Source organism: Diadema antillarum, unplaced genomic scaffold (genome assembly GCF_040938485.1).
Source record: "Diadema antillarum isolate AM-2024a unplaced genomic scaffold, OU_Dant_1.0 seq00000009_RagTag, whole genome shotgun sequence".
NCBI classification, from domain to species: Eukaryota; Metazoa; Echinodermata; class Echinoidea; order Diadematoida; family Diadematidae; genus Diadema; species Diadema antillarum.
The window spans coordinates 1179061-1195150 of NW_027271131.1; the positions used below are offsets into that span (position 1 = coordinate 1179061).

The 16090-nt window shown below is 37.1% G+C and overlaps 1 protein-coding gene across 1 annotated transcript in view; it reads left to right on the top strand.

Moving 5' to 3' along the window:
• LOC139725037 (coronin-7-like) overlaps positions 1-16090 on the top strand; it is a 34519-nt gene that overhangs the window by 633 nt on the left and 17796 nt on the right. Inside the window, exons 2-10 of the mRNA XM_071636127.1 lie at positions 523-619; positions 5832-5983; positions 9083-9269; positions 11493-11617; positions 12620-12706; positions 13487-13569; positions 14458-14512; positions 14759-14816; positions 15388-15533. Of these exons, the coding sequence (XP_071492228.1) occupies positions 523-619; positions 5832-5983; positions 9083-9269; positions 11493-11617; positions 12620-12706; positions 13487-13569; positions 14458-14512; positions 14759-14816; positions 15388-15533 (990 nt within the window). The remainder of the gene's footprint in view (positions 1-522; positions 620-5831; positions 5984-9082; positions 9270-11492; positions 11618-12619; positions 12707-13486; positions 13570-14457; positions 14513-14758; positions 14817-15387; positions 15534-16090) is intronic.

The following is a 16090-nucleotide window of genomic DNA, read 5'->3' on the forward strand; positions in this document are numbered from 1 at the left end:
ACCTTCACTCTGAACTGCAAATGTTAGTTTAGAATTTATTTGTTTCATATGAAATGTAATACAGTATACTGCAGTCTGCCAGGCAATGCCCACATTCCATTTACCAGGATTTTGCAGCGTTTGTGATGTGCATCACCAAAACATTACATTTAGGCATGATGATTCTATACACTGTAATTTATCATCTGAGCAAAGTAAAAGTGTGTTGGCTACAGTATATTATACAGTGCTGTCAATTTACAGAGAGATTTTTGAATTTCTGCCTCTGGGAAATAAACAAGGTAATCTGCACTTTTATGACAAGGGTCATAACAACATGTTTATTAATTGACTTCTTCCCATGGAATGCTATCAGAGACTGAGAAGTGTATTTTGTTTGTTTGTTTGTTGCTGTTGTTGTGTTTTTGTTTTGTTTTGGGGTATTTTTTTTTGGGGGGGGGGTGGTGGTTATTTGATTGTTTTTGACTTACAACACTGTAGAATGGTGTAACTGAGACATGTGATTTTCTATTCTCTTTCCAGACTTGGATCAGTGAACTCCGTGTGGGGTCACCGCTATCATGTGGCCAGCACATCAAAGCAAGTTGTGCCTTCATGGCTTACAGTGCGGACTCACCAGGTAAGACTGTCAAGATGTCGCACATGACATTTTTCTTTCTAATATAGAAGGACTTATTTGGTTGCAAGTATTTAGCCTTATTTGTGGATGCTGATAAATTAATTTACCCCTGAACAATATTGCAATTTTTGGGGTGAAAAAGATTTTTTTTCTCTTGTAGAATATTAATTTATGTACAGTGTGTGTGAATATTTTTTCTAAACATACTGAATGGGCTTTTTCTAAACAACTTCAGATAATAATAATAATAATAATAATTGCATTTATATGGCGCTTCATACTGACGTTTCTAAGCGCACTTTGCTACTCATACAAATAGGCTAGAAAACACAATAACATTAACAAAATTAACGTTAACAGTAACAAAAGAAGAAGAAAGAAAAGAAAAGAAAAGAAAAATACAAAAGTTTCGAAATGTCATGGTTTGTTCCCATTGTTGTATTATGTCCAGCGTAGAAGCTGGTGTTGGTTGTTTGTTTGTTGGTTTGTTTGTTTGTTTGTTTTTTTGCTATGACTTCGATCTTTTTGAATTATATTTGTAGCCTAATTCCTTATTTCAGATGCTAGGGACAACTAACACCACAAACCGGGGTGGTTGTAAGATTAAACAAAATGACCTTTGGAATCAGGAAGCAAAGTTTCACTCTCACTTTTCATGTTTTTAATCCTCACAATGTCTTCCAATGAGGTTTGGGAGTGACTTGTTCAGAAGTTGTTGTGTCTTTGAATCTTGATACTCTGGACTCTCTTCTTTAAAGGGATGGTATAGTTTTGGTTGAGATGGGGGATTCAGATTTTAAGATTTTTGTGAGATAATTAAAAAACCACTTATGAAATATGAAAGAGCATACAATTCTAAGAGGAATTCAAAGATTATTGTATGAAAATCCAGTTAGAAATGGATGAGCTACCTAAAAACAGAGTAAAACAAAGTGGTCTAATAAAAGGTGGGCCCCACCTTTTATGAGAAAGTCTTTGCTTTTGGATATGTCAGCCATTCAAAACCAATTTCTTCTGAAAATAAACTTTGAATTCCTCTAAGAATTGTATTCATGTTTGTTTGTTTGTTTGTTTTTTTAATATTGATAAGAGTTTTCTCATTATCTCACAAAAATAGTTGGGAACTTGAAGCCCTAACTCAACCCCAAACTATGCCATTCCTTTTAGGGTATTCATAGTTTTGAAGAATCCATGAGGTTGGGCAGTGAAGCACACCCTACTGTCCTCTCTCAGTTACAGTGTTTGGCATTTCCTGAACTAAGATTCATTGGAAACATCATGTGGTCAAAGCTATATGGGTCATTCCATGGGGTTGGGTCTTCTCTAGATTTTCATGTTGTGTAGGGAATAAAAGTCATATTCTGAAAAATTTATCAAATAATTGTCCGTGGTTTGCAGTTATTCTTGGAGAGAAATGTGTGAAGAATTATTTGATGAAAAAAAAACAAGCCTGTGTACAAATGTATTTTGTCTATGACTGTTTCACTAATGATGTCCCATGGTTTTTTGTGGTTTATGTTGTGACATAAATATATGCCATTTTCATGGCAATGTAAAACAGGAATATACAACCTTTCAGCATTATGCCTATCATAATTAAGAGAGGCAAGGTGACTTCTACAAATGCTATAAGGCACATAAACATTTGTAACAAAATAAGAACACCAGAGCATCTTCAAGCAACCTCATACCTATGTTACAAACGATGTCCATGGCAATTTTTGTTGTAACATAGGTATAGCATGGTTTTACATACACTTCCAATCATAATATGATTAGAAACTTTATTTCTATAATGAGATTTATATTTCAGGAGTATTCTTATCCAAAAATTAGCATAAAAATCCTCCAAATAAACGAGAAAATACGGAACATATCACTGTACTTCAGTGCGATGTCCGGCCTCTTCGTGTAACGTAGGTAAGGAAAGACGCGTCTCGCGATAAAAAGAAGAGCTACTAACTTCAGCAATTGTATTCATGTCACTGGCAGTCCTCCCCCAATGGCAGAAAAACTACTCACAGCCAATATACACCTACCTGGACAGCGCAAGATCTGTTTTTCTGCCGTTGTCCATGTAACGTAGGTACAGGAGTTTTAATGTTTCTGATGTCAATTGGTAAGCTTTTACGCTATTTTACGAAAATAATAACATTTGTCATATTCTGTAATTCTATTAGAGGAAAAAAAACGACATCTAAACCTCTGAACTGGCCAAAAATACTGTGGACGATGATACTGTAGTCCCACATACTGAGATATTTGTTACAGGTTCATGTTCATAATTTTGATTGCCAAATTTTCCGTCCATGCCGGTCTCTGCAAAAGGAGCATATATTCCTCTCTTAGAAAACCATACAAAAGTATATCAGTGTATCTTCACTGCAATATAAAATTGTTTTACCTCCCGATTATGGTGAATTTTTGGACCCTTTTGTCATTAGGTATCTACCAAGGTAGACGTGCTAGAGTTAGTATTAGTCACTATACACTAGTTGGAAAACTTAGATGTCCAGACTGCATCTGAACTAGAGAAATAGAGTTTGCCTTATTTTGCAGGTGATATTGAGGGAACTAGGAGCTGTGAAATTCTTTGTCTTTAACAGATTTACTTTGAAAATGTCAATGTTTTCCATCCAAGATTTCACTGACCTGTTAGATGCTCTGATGAAGTTGTTAACATTTCACAAGGATTCACCATTTCCATTCCATGTTCACCCACGTGTGAAGTCTCAAAGCTAAAATGCCAGTGTCCTATTCAGTTTGGGTGGGTAGTGGGTAGGAAAGGCTTCAATAAAATTATGAACCCCAATCAAAATTGGACTATTTTTGCTCTACACTATCATTCAAAAAGAGGGCGACAATTTCGATGGGGGATGAATATAAAATAGGGCCTAGTATTATTTTGGGAGTCTATTGAAAGGCCCATAACCGTAACTGTAACCCTGACCCTAGCCCTAACCTTAGCTAGGACACTGGGGGCAGCGACCTGCCCTTCCTGCAGTGTAGCTTGCATCTGAAAACAAGTTTTTAGCATAGAGTATGAAAATGATATTTTCCTATGTTTTACATGCTATATTATTATTATTAATATTTACATCATTTTAAGCATAACCCATTTTTTTTTCCAATTTTGGTGGGAGGTACACATGGAACTCTAGCTAATGGGTATGCCAAGAGGTAGAAATGTAAGCAAAATTGTTAAAATTATTTAATTCCATTCATAAACACACAGATACATCAACAGGAATATATAGTCAACCCCGACAAAAATTTTCTTTTATTTTTTTAATTATATTTCTCTTTACACCTTTTGTTCAGTTTGTTGATGAATCTGCCATGGCTCCTCCTCTACCACCGCTACGTGTTAAACTACATGAAAGAGTGAAAAGGACACATCCACAGCACTCCACAAACAGAGAGGAAGCCGACAAAGCAACACCAAAGAAGAGCGAATGTAACAAACTAGACAAGAAGAAAACTGCACAGAGGGAAAATGGACAGAAGAAAAACAAAAATCGAGGGCTAAATGGACATTGGACAAAAGAGCAGAAATTAATTTCAAACAAAGAACATGGAGAAGACAAGAAGACTTGTCTGATTTCTCTTTACTAGTTTTCTTAGTTAGTTGACAACTAGTTGATGATGTTGTTAGTGTATATTAGGTCAAATTGTGTAAAGCTTCACTTTCTTCTTCTCCTTCTGATTAAGTCTGCCTTCTTTCATATCAGAGTTACAAAGAATTGAAGTCTGTGTAACATAGGTATTGTTCCACATGTGTGCAGTAGATGTAATTCCAAAGAACTGTTACAATAGTGTTATTTGTGGGAACATACATAAAGTCTATATGTGTAGGTTTTAACATCTCACACCACAATAAAGGAAATCAGTTGATATGTCGTAGTGTACCTATGTTACAAAGACATACTGTCCGTGTAACATAGGTAGTACACCGTGGGCGAGGTTGTTGTCTGAAAACCCCTGATTATAACAATAAAATCATGTTTTCACTTGAATACCCATACAAATCACTTGCTTCAATTGTGGTGCTTTTAAGAATATTGTCATTGTGTCACTCTTGATGAAAAAGTTAAACCTTTGATTGAAATTGTTAATGGTTTGTAGAAAAAAACATGTTAATAAAAGTGGCTTGCAGTTGACATCAGAACATACAATCTTACTAATAATGATCTCATGCGCCTGTTAAATAACATGTTGATGTGCTATGGACGAAAAAAACATGGATGTGTTCATTGCTATCATTTCAGAACACAAAATGATGAAGGATGTCAACAAATGAAGTCCATGTAACATAGGTATTTTGCCATACCTGTTAACCCATGCTGACTGAAAGTGTGCGAAGTAATAAACAGATTTCTAGTGGAATATGTTGAAGAATGGGAGTAACAAATCAGGGGGAAAAAGGAAATTTCAATTTACCCAACGTGAATTTTCAACTTGTATGTCACAATTTCAGTCCCAACCCCATGGAATTACCCATATGGAAGAAGAATATAAGGAAATGTGAAAGTAGGCATTACTTGATAAGGGTTTTTTTCAGAATCAGGAAAGAGTATGAGGTGTCGTGGGAATGTGAAATATGATCGTCCTCCACTGCAAAGTGCTGGTGGGGTGGGGAGGGGAGTGGGAGAGTAGTGGGGAGCAGAGAAGAAAGTAAAGACTAGAAAGGAGGTGATTCATATTTCAAGCTCTTCTCTTAAAGCTCTGTGACAATGATTGGTTTATAGCCTTATTGTGACATTTACATAGAGAATATACAGCTCTGTTTACCAAAATGATTTGAAGATTCCTGTAGAATTATCACATCAAGGCGAATAAAAGATCAAAACAAAATGAAATCAGTGGAATATATGCAGGTATTTTGTGTCTCTCTATCTGGAAAGATTTTACACTAATGCCAGACATATACTCTGCAAAAATGAATAAATTAATATATAAATGTAACAAATGAAAGCAAGTATCTCTAGGTGTCAGTTAGTAGAAATTAAAGAGGCATGTAAAGGAATGTCAGTGCCTATTCAACTCAAACACACTATGTGTATGAGTGCAAGTCACTTTAACCCATTACGGATGAGTCCCAAGTATACTCGGGCAGGTGTCTATGGGAAATGCGTGTTGTAGCAAAATCAGTCCGTCATCAATGGGTTAATACAGAGCAAAAATTCAAAGTCTTCTAAAACTCTCGCTCAAGGTGGGGGCAGCCTCGGAATACTGGATGTTGGATCGGTCGGCCGTCAGACACAGACCATGCCTGTCCTCCACGCCCACGGCTCGCTCGTCACCGACTTCGACTTCTCCCCTTTCAATGACTATCTCCTGGCCACGGGCTCACAAGACTCATCGGTAAGAGCGGTTGTTTTCTTATTACATGACACTCATCTGTGGATAATCACACATCGCAAGTCTTGATCAAATGCATTATCTAAAGACCTAACATACACACACACACACGCACACACGCATACACTATACAAATATATGACAATTTCTAAATTTTAGACAGGTGTAGTTATTTAAGTTTGTCTGGTATCAGTTTATGAAGTGGGCATATGATGCAGTTGGGCCATATGTATAGGCTTATATATCATGTTTTATAATACTATCAATTATGATAATGATAACAGTAGCAAATATATGTCTATATGCATGTATCTGTGTACAAATGGTTCTAGGACAATTACAGTACCACCTGGACAATTACCCCAGACCTAGTCCCCTAATCCTACTCCTGAACCTAATCCTAAAACTAAATCAAGCTCCAACCCTAAACCTAACCCAAACTCTAACCCCAAAACTAACCGTAAATCTAATCTGTACTCTAACCTTATCACTAAATGATATATAATTAGCCAGGGGTAATTGTTGGGGGGTATTGTCCTGATGCAGTACAACTGTATGTACATCGGGTGTGGGCTTGTATGACTGTATAATGTATTTTTCATTGTGAACCACTGGAAACAAATTTCAAAAAGGATCAAAGGGGCTTTGGGTTCCTTCCCGAGGGTATTTAAGCCAGATTTTAACGTCAATTCCTCATTCCCTTGAGAACGGCGAGAACATGCTTGCCGATACGTCGGAATTGGGTAGGTCCTTTTCAGGGCCACACACATACCCTAGTAGAAAGAATACGTGGTGCACCGTTAAGCCTTCTACCACCCAAGGTCAATATTATCCCAGAGCAAAAATTGATTCCAGACTAATTTCTGGCACTGAGATACGTAGTAAGCTGGTGAAACATTTTCACAGCAGATTTTGTACCGTATTCTCTGGCAATAAGGCCGCACCTCCGCATACACGTAGGCGGCACCCCGACTTTGATGACAAAAAGAAGAAAAAAAATGCGGAAGGATTTTATTCTTTTTAAAACTTTCACCATTTTTTTCTGAATTTTGCCAACAAACTTTGTATGTATTTCTGCCTGGTTTTGCATGTTTCCCAATTTTTTTTTTTTGTTGTTGTTGAGTATGCATGTGTGTGTGTGTATGTGTGGTTGTTATTCAAGTGTTGACAGTATGAACACTAAATAACGCAAATTCCATGTCCCGCAGTGTGAAGGAAAACTGAGTGTGTGTGCGTTAGGGAATAATTTTCCTGGTATCGCATTGCAATTTGCTATGCACTTTTACACCACTGCTACACAAACTATCTTTTGTGCAGCAGTTTTCTTCCATAGAAGTGTACAGGATACCATGTGAAATATGGTTCATCAGCTGAAATTGCTAATCAAATTTGAGTTGGAAAATTACTCCCTGTGCGTGATGTTCATGCATCACACCACAGAATAAAACTCGCATGAAAAAGAGCGTGAACATTTGTATTTTCATTCACACAGGTTGCTGTACAATTACGGTAGTGGAGCATTGTGCTGCATGGCATAGAGCTATAAGATTGTGATCATTGTGTGATGTTATGATGTGTGCAGGACAGGAATGCAGTGGCCAGGACGGCTCTGTGAAGCAACTTGTTCGTGTTCCAAAAATTGGCACAGAAGCAACAGAGTTACTAAGTGATGACAAAAAAGAAGAAGTTATTTGATTGCGGAACATAGTGTTGTCTATACAGTATTGTATGATATCAAGTTGCTCATTGGCACATTGCACAGTCCCTTACATGATTACCTGTTTGGCTCTGCAAAGCAACTTGTTCATGTTCCAAAAATTGGCACAGAAGCAACAGAGGTTACTAAGTGATGACAAAAAAAGAAGAAGTTACTTGATTGCGGAACATAGCGTTGTCTATACAGTATTGTATGATATCATGTTGCTCACTGGCACGTTGCACAGTCCCTTACATGATTACCTGTTTGGCTATGCGAAGCAGCTTGTTCGTGTTTCAAAAATTGGCACAGAAGCAACAGTGCTTACTAGGTGATGACAAAAAGAAGAAGTTGTCATTTGATTGCGGAACATAGCGTCGTCTATATTGTATGATATCAAGTTGCTCATTGGCACATTGCACCGTCCCTTACATGATTTTAACCTGTTTGGTTCAGCAGCTTATTCGCTAGGTTGAACAGGCCATGCATGATTTGGTTGTGCTGGCGTATAGGCCACATCCCATGATTATTGCTTCTTTTCTGTGAAAATTAGTGTGGCCTTATCTCCGGAGAATATGGTATCTAATTTCAGCACTGATATTTACTTCATTTGTACAAAATATAGTTCGTCAAGAACTTTAATAGCTCACACACATTACCTAATATGTTTCTAAAATATACAATTACAGAGAGAATGGCAGAGTTTTTGTGATATTTTTTCTTCTTTTTTTTGGTATTTTCTTGTATTTTTTGAAATGTCAAAATCTGGTTGTCTTGTGTTCCTGCATTTTGTGTGTGTGTGTGTGTGTGTGTGTGTGTGTGTGTGTGTGTGTGTGTGTGTGATATGTGACTTAGTGATTGTACCTCTATGCCCCCTAACCCCTAAGATAATGTTTTATTTCTAGAGGGGTACTAACTATGCAAGAAATGGAAAAGAATTTAGCAAGAGTATAACTGAACCAGCATGGAATTTTCTTCTTTTTTAAGTTTCACATCAAGATGATCCTCCAACTCAGATAAAGTGTTTAGATGTTTTGCCCATTGAGGACGAGCTAATTTTGCTATAGCATGCATTTCCCATAGACACCTGCATGACTATACTCGGGACTAGTCTTCAACAGTTTAATGCCATTTGAATAAATAGATGACTCAACAGTATTCAAATGGTCCAGTCTGTCTGAATATTTGTCTAATTTTAGCCCAAACTCTACCTTTAACTCTAATTTTACTGAGTTAGTGCAATGCGAAATTCTCCATTAGATATGTATGTCATTTTTGTCCTTCAGGGGCTCTCATTTGGTGTCATGTGCTATATATTTTTGTATCTAGCAGCTACCTGAAGTATCAAAGCACTGATATGTAACTGGTTTGTCAGCATTTTCACAAATTCACTCTTGTCTCATTAGATCAAAATTTGGGATCTTCCAGAGGGAGGGTTGTCAGAGGGTGCACCCAGCCCATTGTGCTCATTTCCAGGTCTAGGACGGCGAGTAGAAAATGTGCTCTTCCACCCAACAGCGAGCGATCTGTTGGCAGCCTCGATAAGTACGACAGTGAAACTCTTTGATCTGGCCCAACAGCAGGAAGCAATGTGTAAGTTACCTCCAATGCCATCATTTCTTTTTTTTTAACCCCCCCCCCCCTTCATCTCTCTTCTCTTTTTTTTTTTTTTTTTTTTTTGCTTGCCTCTATGAGCACCATACTGCTTCTCCGACTTCAGCCCCTCCCCTTTTCATATGTGGTCTGTGTGTGTGTGTGTGTGGGGGGGGGGGGTAATTTATAAGATAACTATACTATGAAGTGATGTACTTAATCTAAATTCTGTTTTCCGTCATACTACTTTAGAGGACTGGTAAATCTTCAATCCTAAACACGTTACTGTATGTACGCATCACTCTTCGTATTTTGAGGCTTAAGTCAGTTTTTAGACAACATTCTATTTAAAGTGTGAAGAAATGCTGCCATAATGTGCCACTGATTATTATGGACTTTATAAATGTGATTTTCTGAACGTAAAGCAAAAGCAGAGATCAGGGCACTGAGACTGTATTACACTGTATCCTGCGATATTACTGCATCAGGATTTCATACCCAGTGGCAGGTCCAGATGGGGGCGCACCGGGCGTGCACCCACTCTTTATTTTTTGTTATCCAACAAAAGAAATAAAAAGAAAAAATGGGGGCGTGTGCCCGCTTTAATTTTGTAAAGGCGCTTCCCCTTTACGGAATTCCTGGATCCGCCCCTGATACCCAATTGTTTTGTGACTTCCTCTTGGCCGACAGTTACCAACATGCAACACGTGTGCTAAACTTTTTGAGGATGGAATGCCACAAATTAATCAAGTCAAAAGGGGGGGGGGGGGGGGGCAGGCGGGTGGGGGTGGGGGGGAGAAACAGACAAAAAAAGGAGTTTGAATGCTACTTTTATTAGCCAACTACTAAACAAGAAAATGTTGGGGGTGAAGAGAAGTGAGTCATGCATAAAATGAGTTGATCACAAACAGGTGCATTTGATATGAGGAAGCAAAATCAAGCTTTTGAATAGTTGGGGGAAAAAAACCAGTCCATGTTGAGTGAGATGAGATAGTTGAAACAATGGATTCTGGGGCACAGATCAATATCTTTCTCATGCCGTAAAATCCATGGTGACGAAAATATACTTTTCAGAACTATAAATAGATAGTCTACGCACCTGTTTCTCTTCAGCGGGGGCAGCACAGCAGTTATAACTAGAAGGGTTAACACATATAATATACATTTTTATTTATTATTTACATGAAAACCCTTTAGACTGGGTAGTTCAACTGAAAGTAATACCTTAAAGAACATATTGCATGTTTGTATTCACTCATGTGTTGGTATTAGTTCTTTGTTAATGACATGATTGCCATGAATCTCTATTGTGGAAATATGAAAGTGACACTTTTTGTCCTAGGACATAAACCTTGATATCTTGCTTAAATTCCAGAAGTATGTGGATTTGATTTAGATTGCTACTGCCAGTGGCATATTTAGATAGTAATTTTGATTGCACTTGTGGCATGTAAATTTTCAAAGACAAACTATTGAATAGTGTCTGGCTGTAAAGACTAACGGTAGCTGATTCAATCCGGATGAGTCATAATTTGTTTGTCTGTCTGCATTTCAGTGATGCGTCAACACCTATTCAGCACTATGACTACAATATGAGACAGGCTTTTCACACTTTCTGTACATCAAGGAGAGTGTTTGTCCCATATGTATACTGATACATTGCATATATGTCTGTGTATGTATGTATATGTATGTATATGTATGTACAAATTTTTGTATGTATAGTATGTGTGTATGTATGTATGTTTGTATAGTGTACAATGTTTTCATGTACCGATTATGTATACACTGTATGTACAATGTGGTATGTACAGTGGGTATGTAAGTATGTATGCATGTATATTTTAACATCAGTTAGTTTAGGTCAGTTTTTTTCTCTTCTTTTCCTGTACGGCCAATGCAATACCAGAAAAAGGTACGGTAGTGTAGTCTCTTTTTTTATCAACTGCTACACAGGCAGGAAAAAAGTGTGGATTTGGGGGGTTAACCTGCAATGAAAATAGCAATGATAATAATAGAAATCTGGGACTGATAAAGCAAAACCTATAGGCTGCTGACTGTAGACAGTAAACGATCAATAGATATTTTTGTAGATGTTCTGGTGTAATAATATATGTCTATTGTCGCTATCTTTAGCAGAGATGCACACAAGAATTTCTTGAATTCATCTATGTAACTTTGGTCTATCCGTACTCTCAAAATAATTCACACTGAACCATCCAGCCATGGAGGTTGCTACAGATCAACTCCAAGGTGTGAGCTGGAAGGCTGACGGGACCCTCCTGGTCACCACAGCCAAGGACAAGAAGCTGAGGATTCTCGATCCCAGGGCAAACAGTGTCGCTTCTGTAAGTCACATTTTAAAGGGATGGTAAAGTTGTGGTTGAGATGGGGATTCTGGTTTTAACTTTTTACAAGATGATTACAAGCCACTTATATGGAATACTAAAGAGCATACAAGTCTAAGAGGAATTAAAAGTTTGTTTTATGAGAATCAGTTTGGCTGAGATATACAAAAACAGATCCTAATAAAAGATGGGACCCACCTTTTATAACGACCACTTTGTTTCACTTTAAAAATATATGTATATATTTTAGGCTTTTTTTAAAATTGATTTTCATGAAGTAAACGTTTAATTCCTCTTGGAATTGTATGCTCTTTGATATTCCATATGAGTGCTTTCTAATTATCTTGTTAAAGTTAAAACCTGAATCCCCACCTCAACCAAAACTGTACCATCCCTTTAAATCTTGTAGCAGCTCAGTAAGTCATGTTCTGAGCTTGATATACTTTGATCAAATGTATTACTGTTTACATTACAGACATTCCAATGTATGATCAGAAAGGGCTGCAGCGAAGTCAAACTGGTTTTGTATGACCAATACAATGTTTCTAGTACTGCTATTCCATAAAACAATGTGAAAGGAATTTTGATAAAGATGTTTGCTGGTCTTTTCCTTTTTCAGACATTGGAAATTTTATTTCTGACATCATTTTTCAATGTGACACTAGGCAAAGATACTTCTTTTTTCGATGGGGGAGCGGGAGTTTTATACACTTCCAGAGTTAAAAATTATAACTGAAGATTTAAAAGAAGAGTGATATTTTGTTGGTATAGATGTCTGTTGTACCTACTGTGAGCTTAAATAATTGTGATAATATTGTTTGCATGTGTAGAGTTGTTTCATCATTATTGGATAGCAATGTAATCCTAGAACAATAATTGCACAATGCTTTCTTATCCAAGCCCTTTCTGCTTTCAATGGCTTTATCTTCGTAAAAAAATAGGTTTTTAAATCAGTGCAAGTGAAGACCAAATCTAAATTTCTTTTTCTCACGTGCAAAACAGGAGACTGCAGGTCATGATAACATCAAAGGATCCATGATATGCTGGCTCGGCGACAGGGATCAAGTGGTTTCAACAGGATTCAATAATGTGAGTTTGAAAGTTCAACAGCTCGATTAGAAAATGATGGCACTTCAAAGTATACCGTAAAAGTAGATATTTTCGCGCAACTAATTTTTCGCTTGTTTTTGATTCCCCGTAATCAAGACATCAACTGCTGGAACATATGGCACGCAAAGATATTCTTGTGCTTTTATTTTTGCGCTAGCTTCTGGTTGCGCGAAATGTGCACAGATTTGAACACCACAAAAATTTCCACTTTTACAGTAGTATGGCTTTACGGTTGATGGCGGGCAGCACATTTTTTAATTAAAGTTGCTGCATATAAAAAGATATCTGACAGAGCAGTGGATTTTTCTTGGAGGGAGGGGTTACTGCGATAAGAAGTTGACTTTGGAAAAGTGATAGAGATGATATTATAACTGGATATAATGTGGAGAAGACAATTATGTTGCTTTCATGTAATACAGTGTATATCAAAAAAAAAAGGTAATCCAACTTTGAAGGGCTACTTTTTCATAATTGTCAGCTATGGAGAGCACAATGTTAGTTGTTGGGAACGAAGAACTCTTCCTCTTTCCATTGATAGCTAATTATGTTGACAAATGGCACGCATGACTGAGCACATTAACTTTAAAGACAACAGTGACAAAGTGCACTTTTCCAAGTTTGAGTGTTATTGTGAAGGAAAATTAAATTTAAGTGTCCATAACCTTCTCATTTGTGAAAATATCTGTACGCGAAAATAACCACTTGTGCAGTAGATCCAAGCCAATATGTCTGTGTCTTTTTCATATGTTTCCATGACAGCGAAGAGAGAGGGAGATTAAAGTCTGGGATGTGCGGAACTTTGGTTCAGCTTGCTGTTCTCAGGGCTTTGGAACTTCTTCAGGGTCAGTGTCCATGACCTATTTTTGCTATTTTGCTTTTTTTTCTTTGTTTGCCTAGTTTCTGCGGACATGATAATTTGTTAGGTATTTATTTATTTATTTTTTTTTTTTTTTGTCTAGAAAAGATTATATCCAAAGAGAATGTGATCCATGTGAAGGCATTTTCATATCAATCAGGTACAGCATTGTGAATAAGCTGTAGATGAGATTTGAGCAGAAGTGACGGAATGCCGTAGCCTCAAAGATTTGAAGGCTTAATGTTTTGTTAAAATCAGAGAAGGGTTAAGGTAGAATGATTTTTTTTTCCTGAGATCAAGACAAGACTGGCTCATTGTGCTTTTCTGTCACCAATTGTTGTGACTCTGAGCTACCATCAGCTTTTGTTTCCGGATGCTTTATTTGACCCAAGTAATTACCAGTTGAATTAAAATGACCAGGAAAGCAAACTCTTCACAGCCTGAATGGGAGTGAGATATGTATTAGCACCAGGGTTTAATGGATGAATGCATGATTTACCATTTGCAGATGAAACAAAAACCCAGCTTTAGTGCTTCTAAATAGTTCTGAAATATGAGTTGGGGATAGAAACAACCAACGTAAGAACATTTATCAGTGTAATCAATGCTTAGTATTGTTGAATGTACAAAATGTGAACAATAGTTTTAATAAAACTGGTTCTAGACTAAACTGTCTACAGTTATGGTTTACTCAGAAAAATAGTGTTATCTCCTTCTATTTAAGGCTTTATTGCTAAATTTTTATGTGGTAGGATTTTTTGTGATACAACTAACTACACATATGCATCAAATGTGATAACTCAAAAAGTTTTTAAATCCCTACTCCCAATGGTAAGCAATACCTTAATACTTGACCAATTTCATCCACTTGCAGAATCTTGATCCCTCTCTATGACCCTGATTCAGGACTGCTATTCCTTTGTGGAAAGGTAAGTTGGTTTTTTGTTTTTTTGGGGGGGTTATTTTTTGGGGGTTTTTTTTGTGCGTATATGTGTTACCTTATCAAAGACCTATAGTGAAGTGTCCTTTCGAACTCATGCTCTTAGAATTGTATGCTCTTTGATAAAACATGTGATTTCTAATATCTCGCAAAAAGCTAAAACCTGAATCCCTATGTCAGCCAAAACTATACTGTCTCTTTAACTACCATGCTTTATTTCCTTACCTATATCAAGGGCGACCAGAGAATTGGAGTGTTTGAAGTTCTTGACGGAGGGGCACGACTTTCAGAAGGTTGGTCTGCTGAATTTAGAAGAATCTTGACAATGAAACTATCCCAAACCAAGAAAATAAATGTGTGAAGTTGCAGTTAGCCAGATACTTGTACAGCCAAGGCGTACACAGTTGTATGTTGTGGAATAATCAAGTTTCCAATACAATTCCACTTTGTGTATGAGTTGGAAAATGTTTTGATTAAAAATTTCTGTTGCAAGTTTCTTATGATTGGGAATTTCTGAATGTAAAAACTTTGTGCACTCAGAGGCAGAGGAAGTTCTGCTGCAACCAGAAATTATTCTGCCCTAACCCTTGTCTATACCAATCTCACGTAAAAGAAACAGATGTGACTTATTGATGTCTGTTTTTATTTACTGTGGTATCACATATTTTTAGGGAGAGGAAGCACTTAAAAAATAGTAGAAAATGAATGGAAACTGTAGGAACTTATCTAAAGTTTATTTGATGTCCACACAATTCGGCATAGTTGTGAAACAATTATCTTGAACAGAATTCTTATACCTTTTAATTGTTAAAAAATGCCTTTTTCTTGATACATTAAAAAAATGAATTGTCCATTTCTGTCTAGGTGCCGTGTATCACAGTGACCTGCAGCAGAAAGGAACTTGCCTCGTGCCAAAGAGGGCGCTGGACGTCATGTCTTGCGAGGTCGGCAGGGTTCTGCAACTGACCAACAAGGCCGTCATCCCACTAAAGGTTGAAGTCCCCCGCACAGTGAGTATTAATTATTATTCTCTCACCTCAGATTTCCTAATCATATTCACCATCTCATTGACAAAATGCTCTTAATTTTTGAAAATACTTACTGATTGTTCAGTGGTTTTGAGTACCACTGTAATAGCCATGATTTAAAAAATGAATAAATAAATTGAAAAAAAATCATTGTTATATACGTGTACATTGTATACACAGGCGGGATTTGAACCTGTGACCTCCTGATTACTAGACAGGTGTCACTGATATCCACTAGACTACCAAGCTTGCGCTCAATAGCCAGTAATGGTTCTGATCCCTATATTAATTTGACGATATATGTGGTACCCCCTGCCATAGGGGATCAAAGCCATCACTGGGTATCGGGCACAAGCAGGGTATTCTAATGGGTATGACATCTGCCCAACAATCAGGAGATTGTAGCTTCAAAATCCTCCTGAGTATATATGCCGATGATTTTGCTTCATTGTTATTACTCAATCACATTGAATAATCGGTGTGTGTTGAGGAAGGGCAAATTGTCAATCAGTTGCAATAAGAACTTGATGCCTGAATCA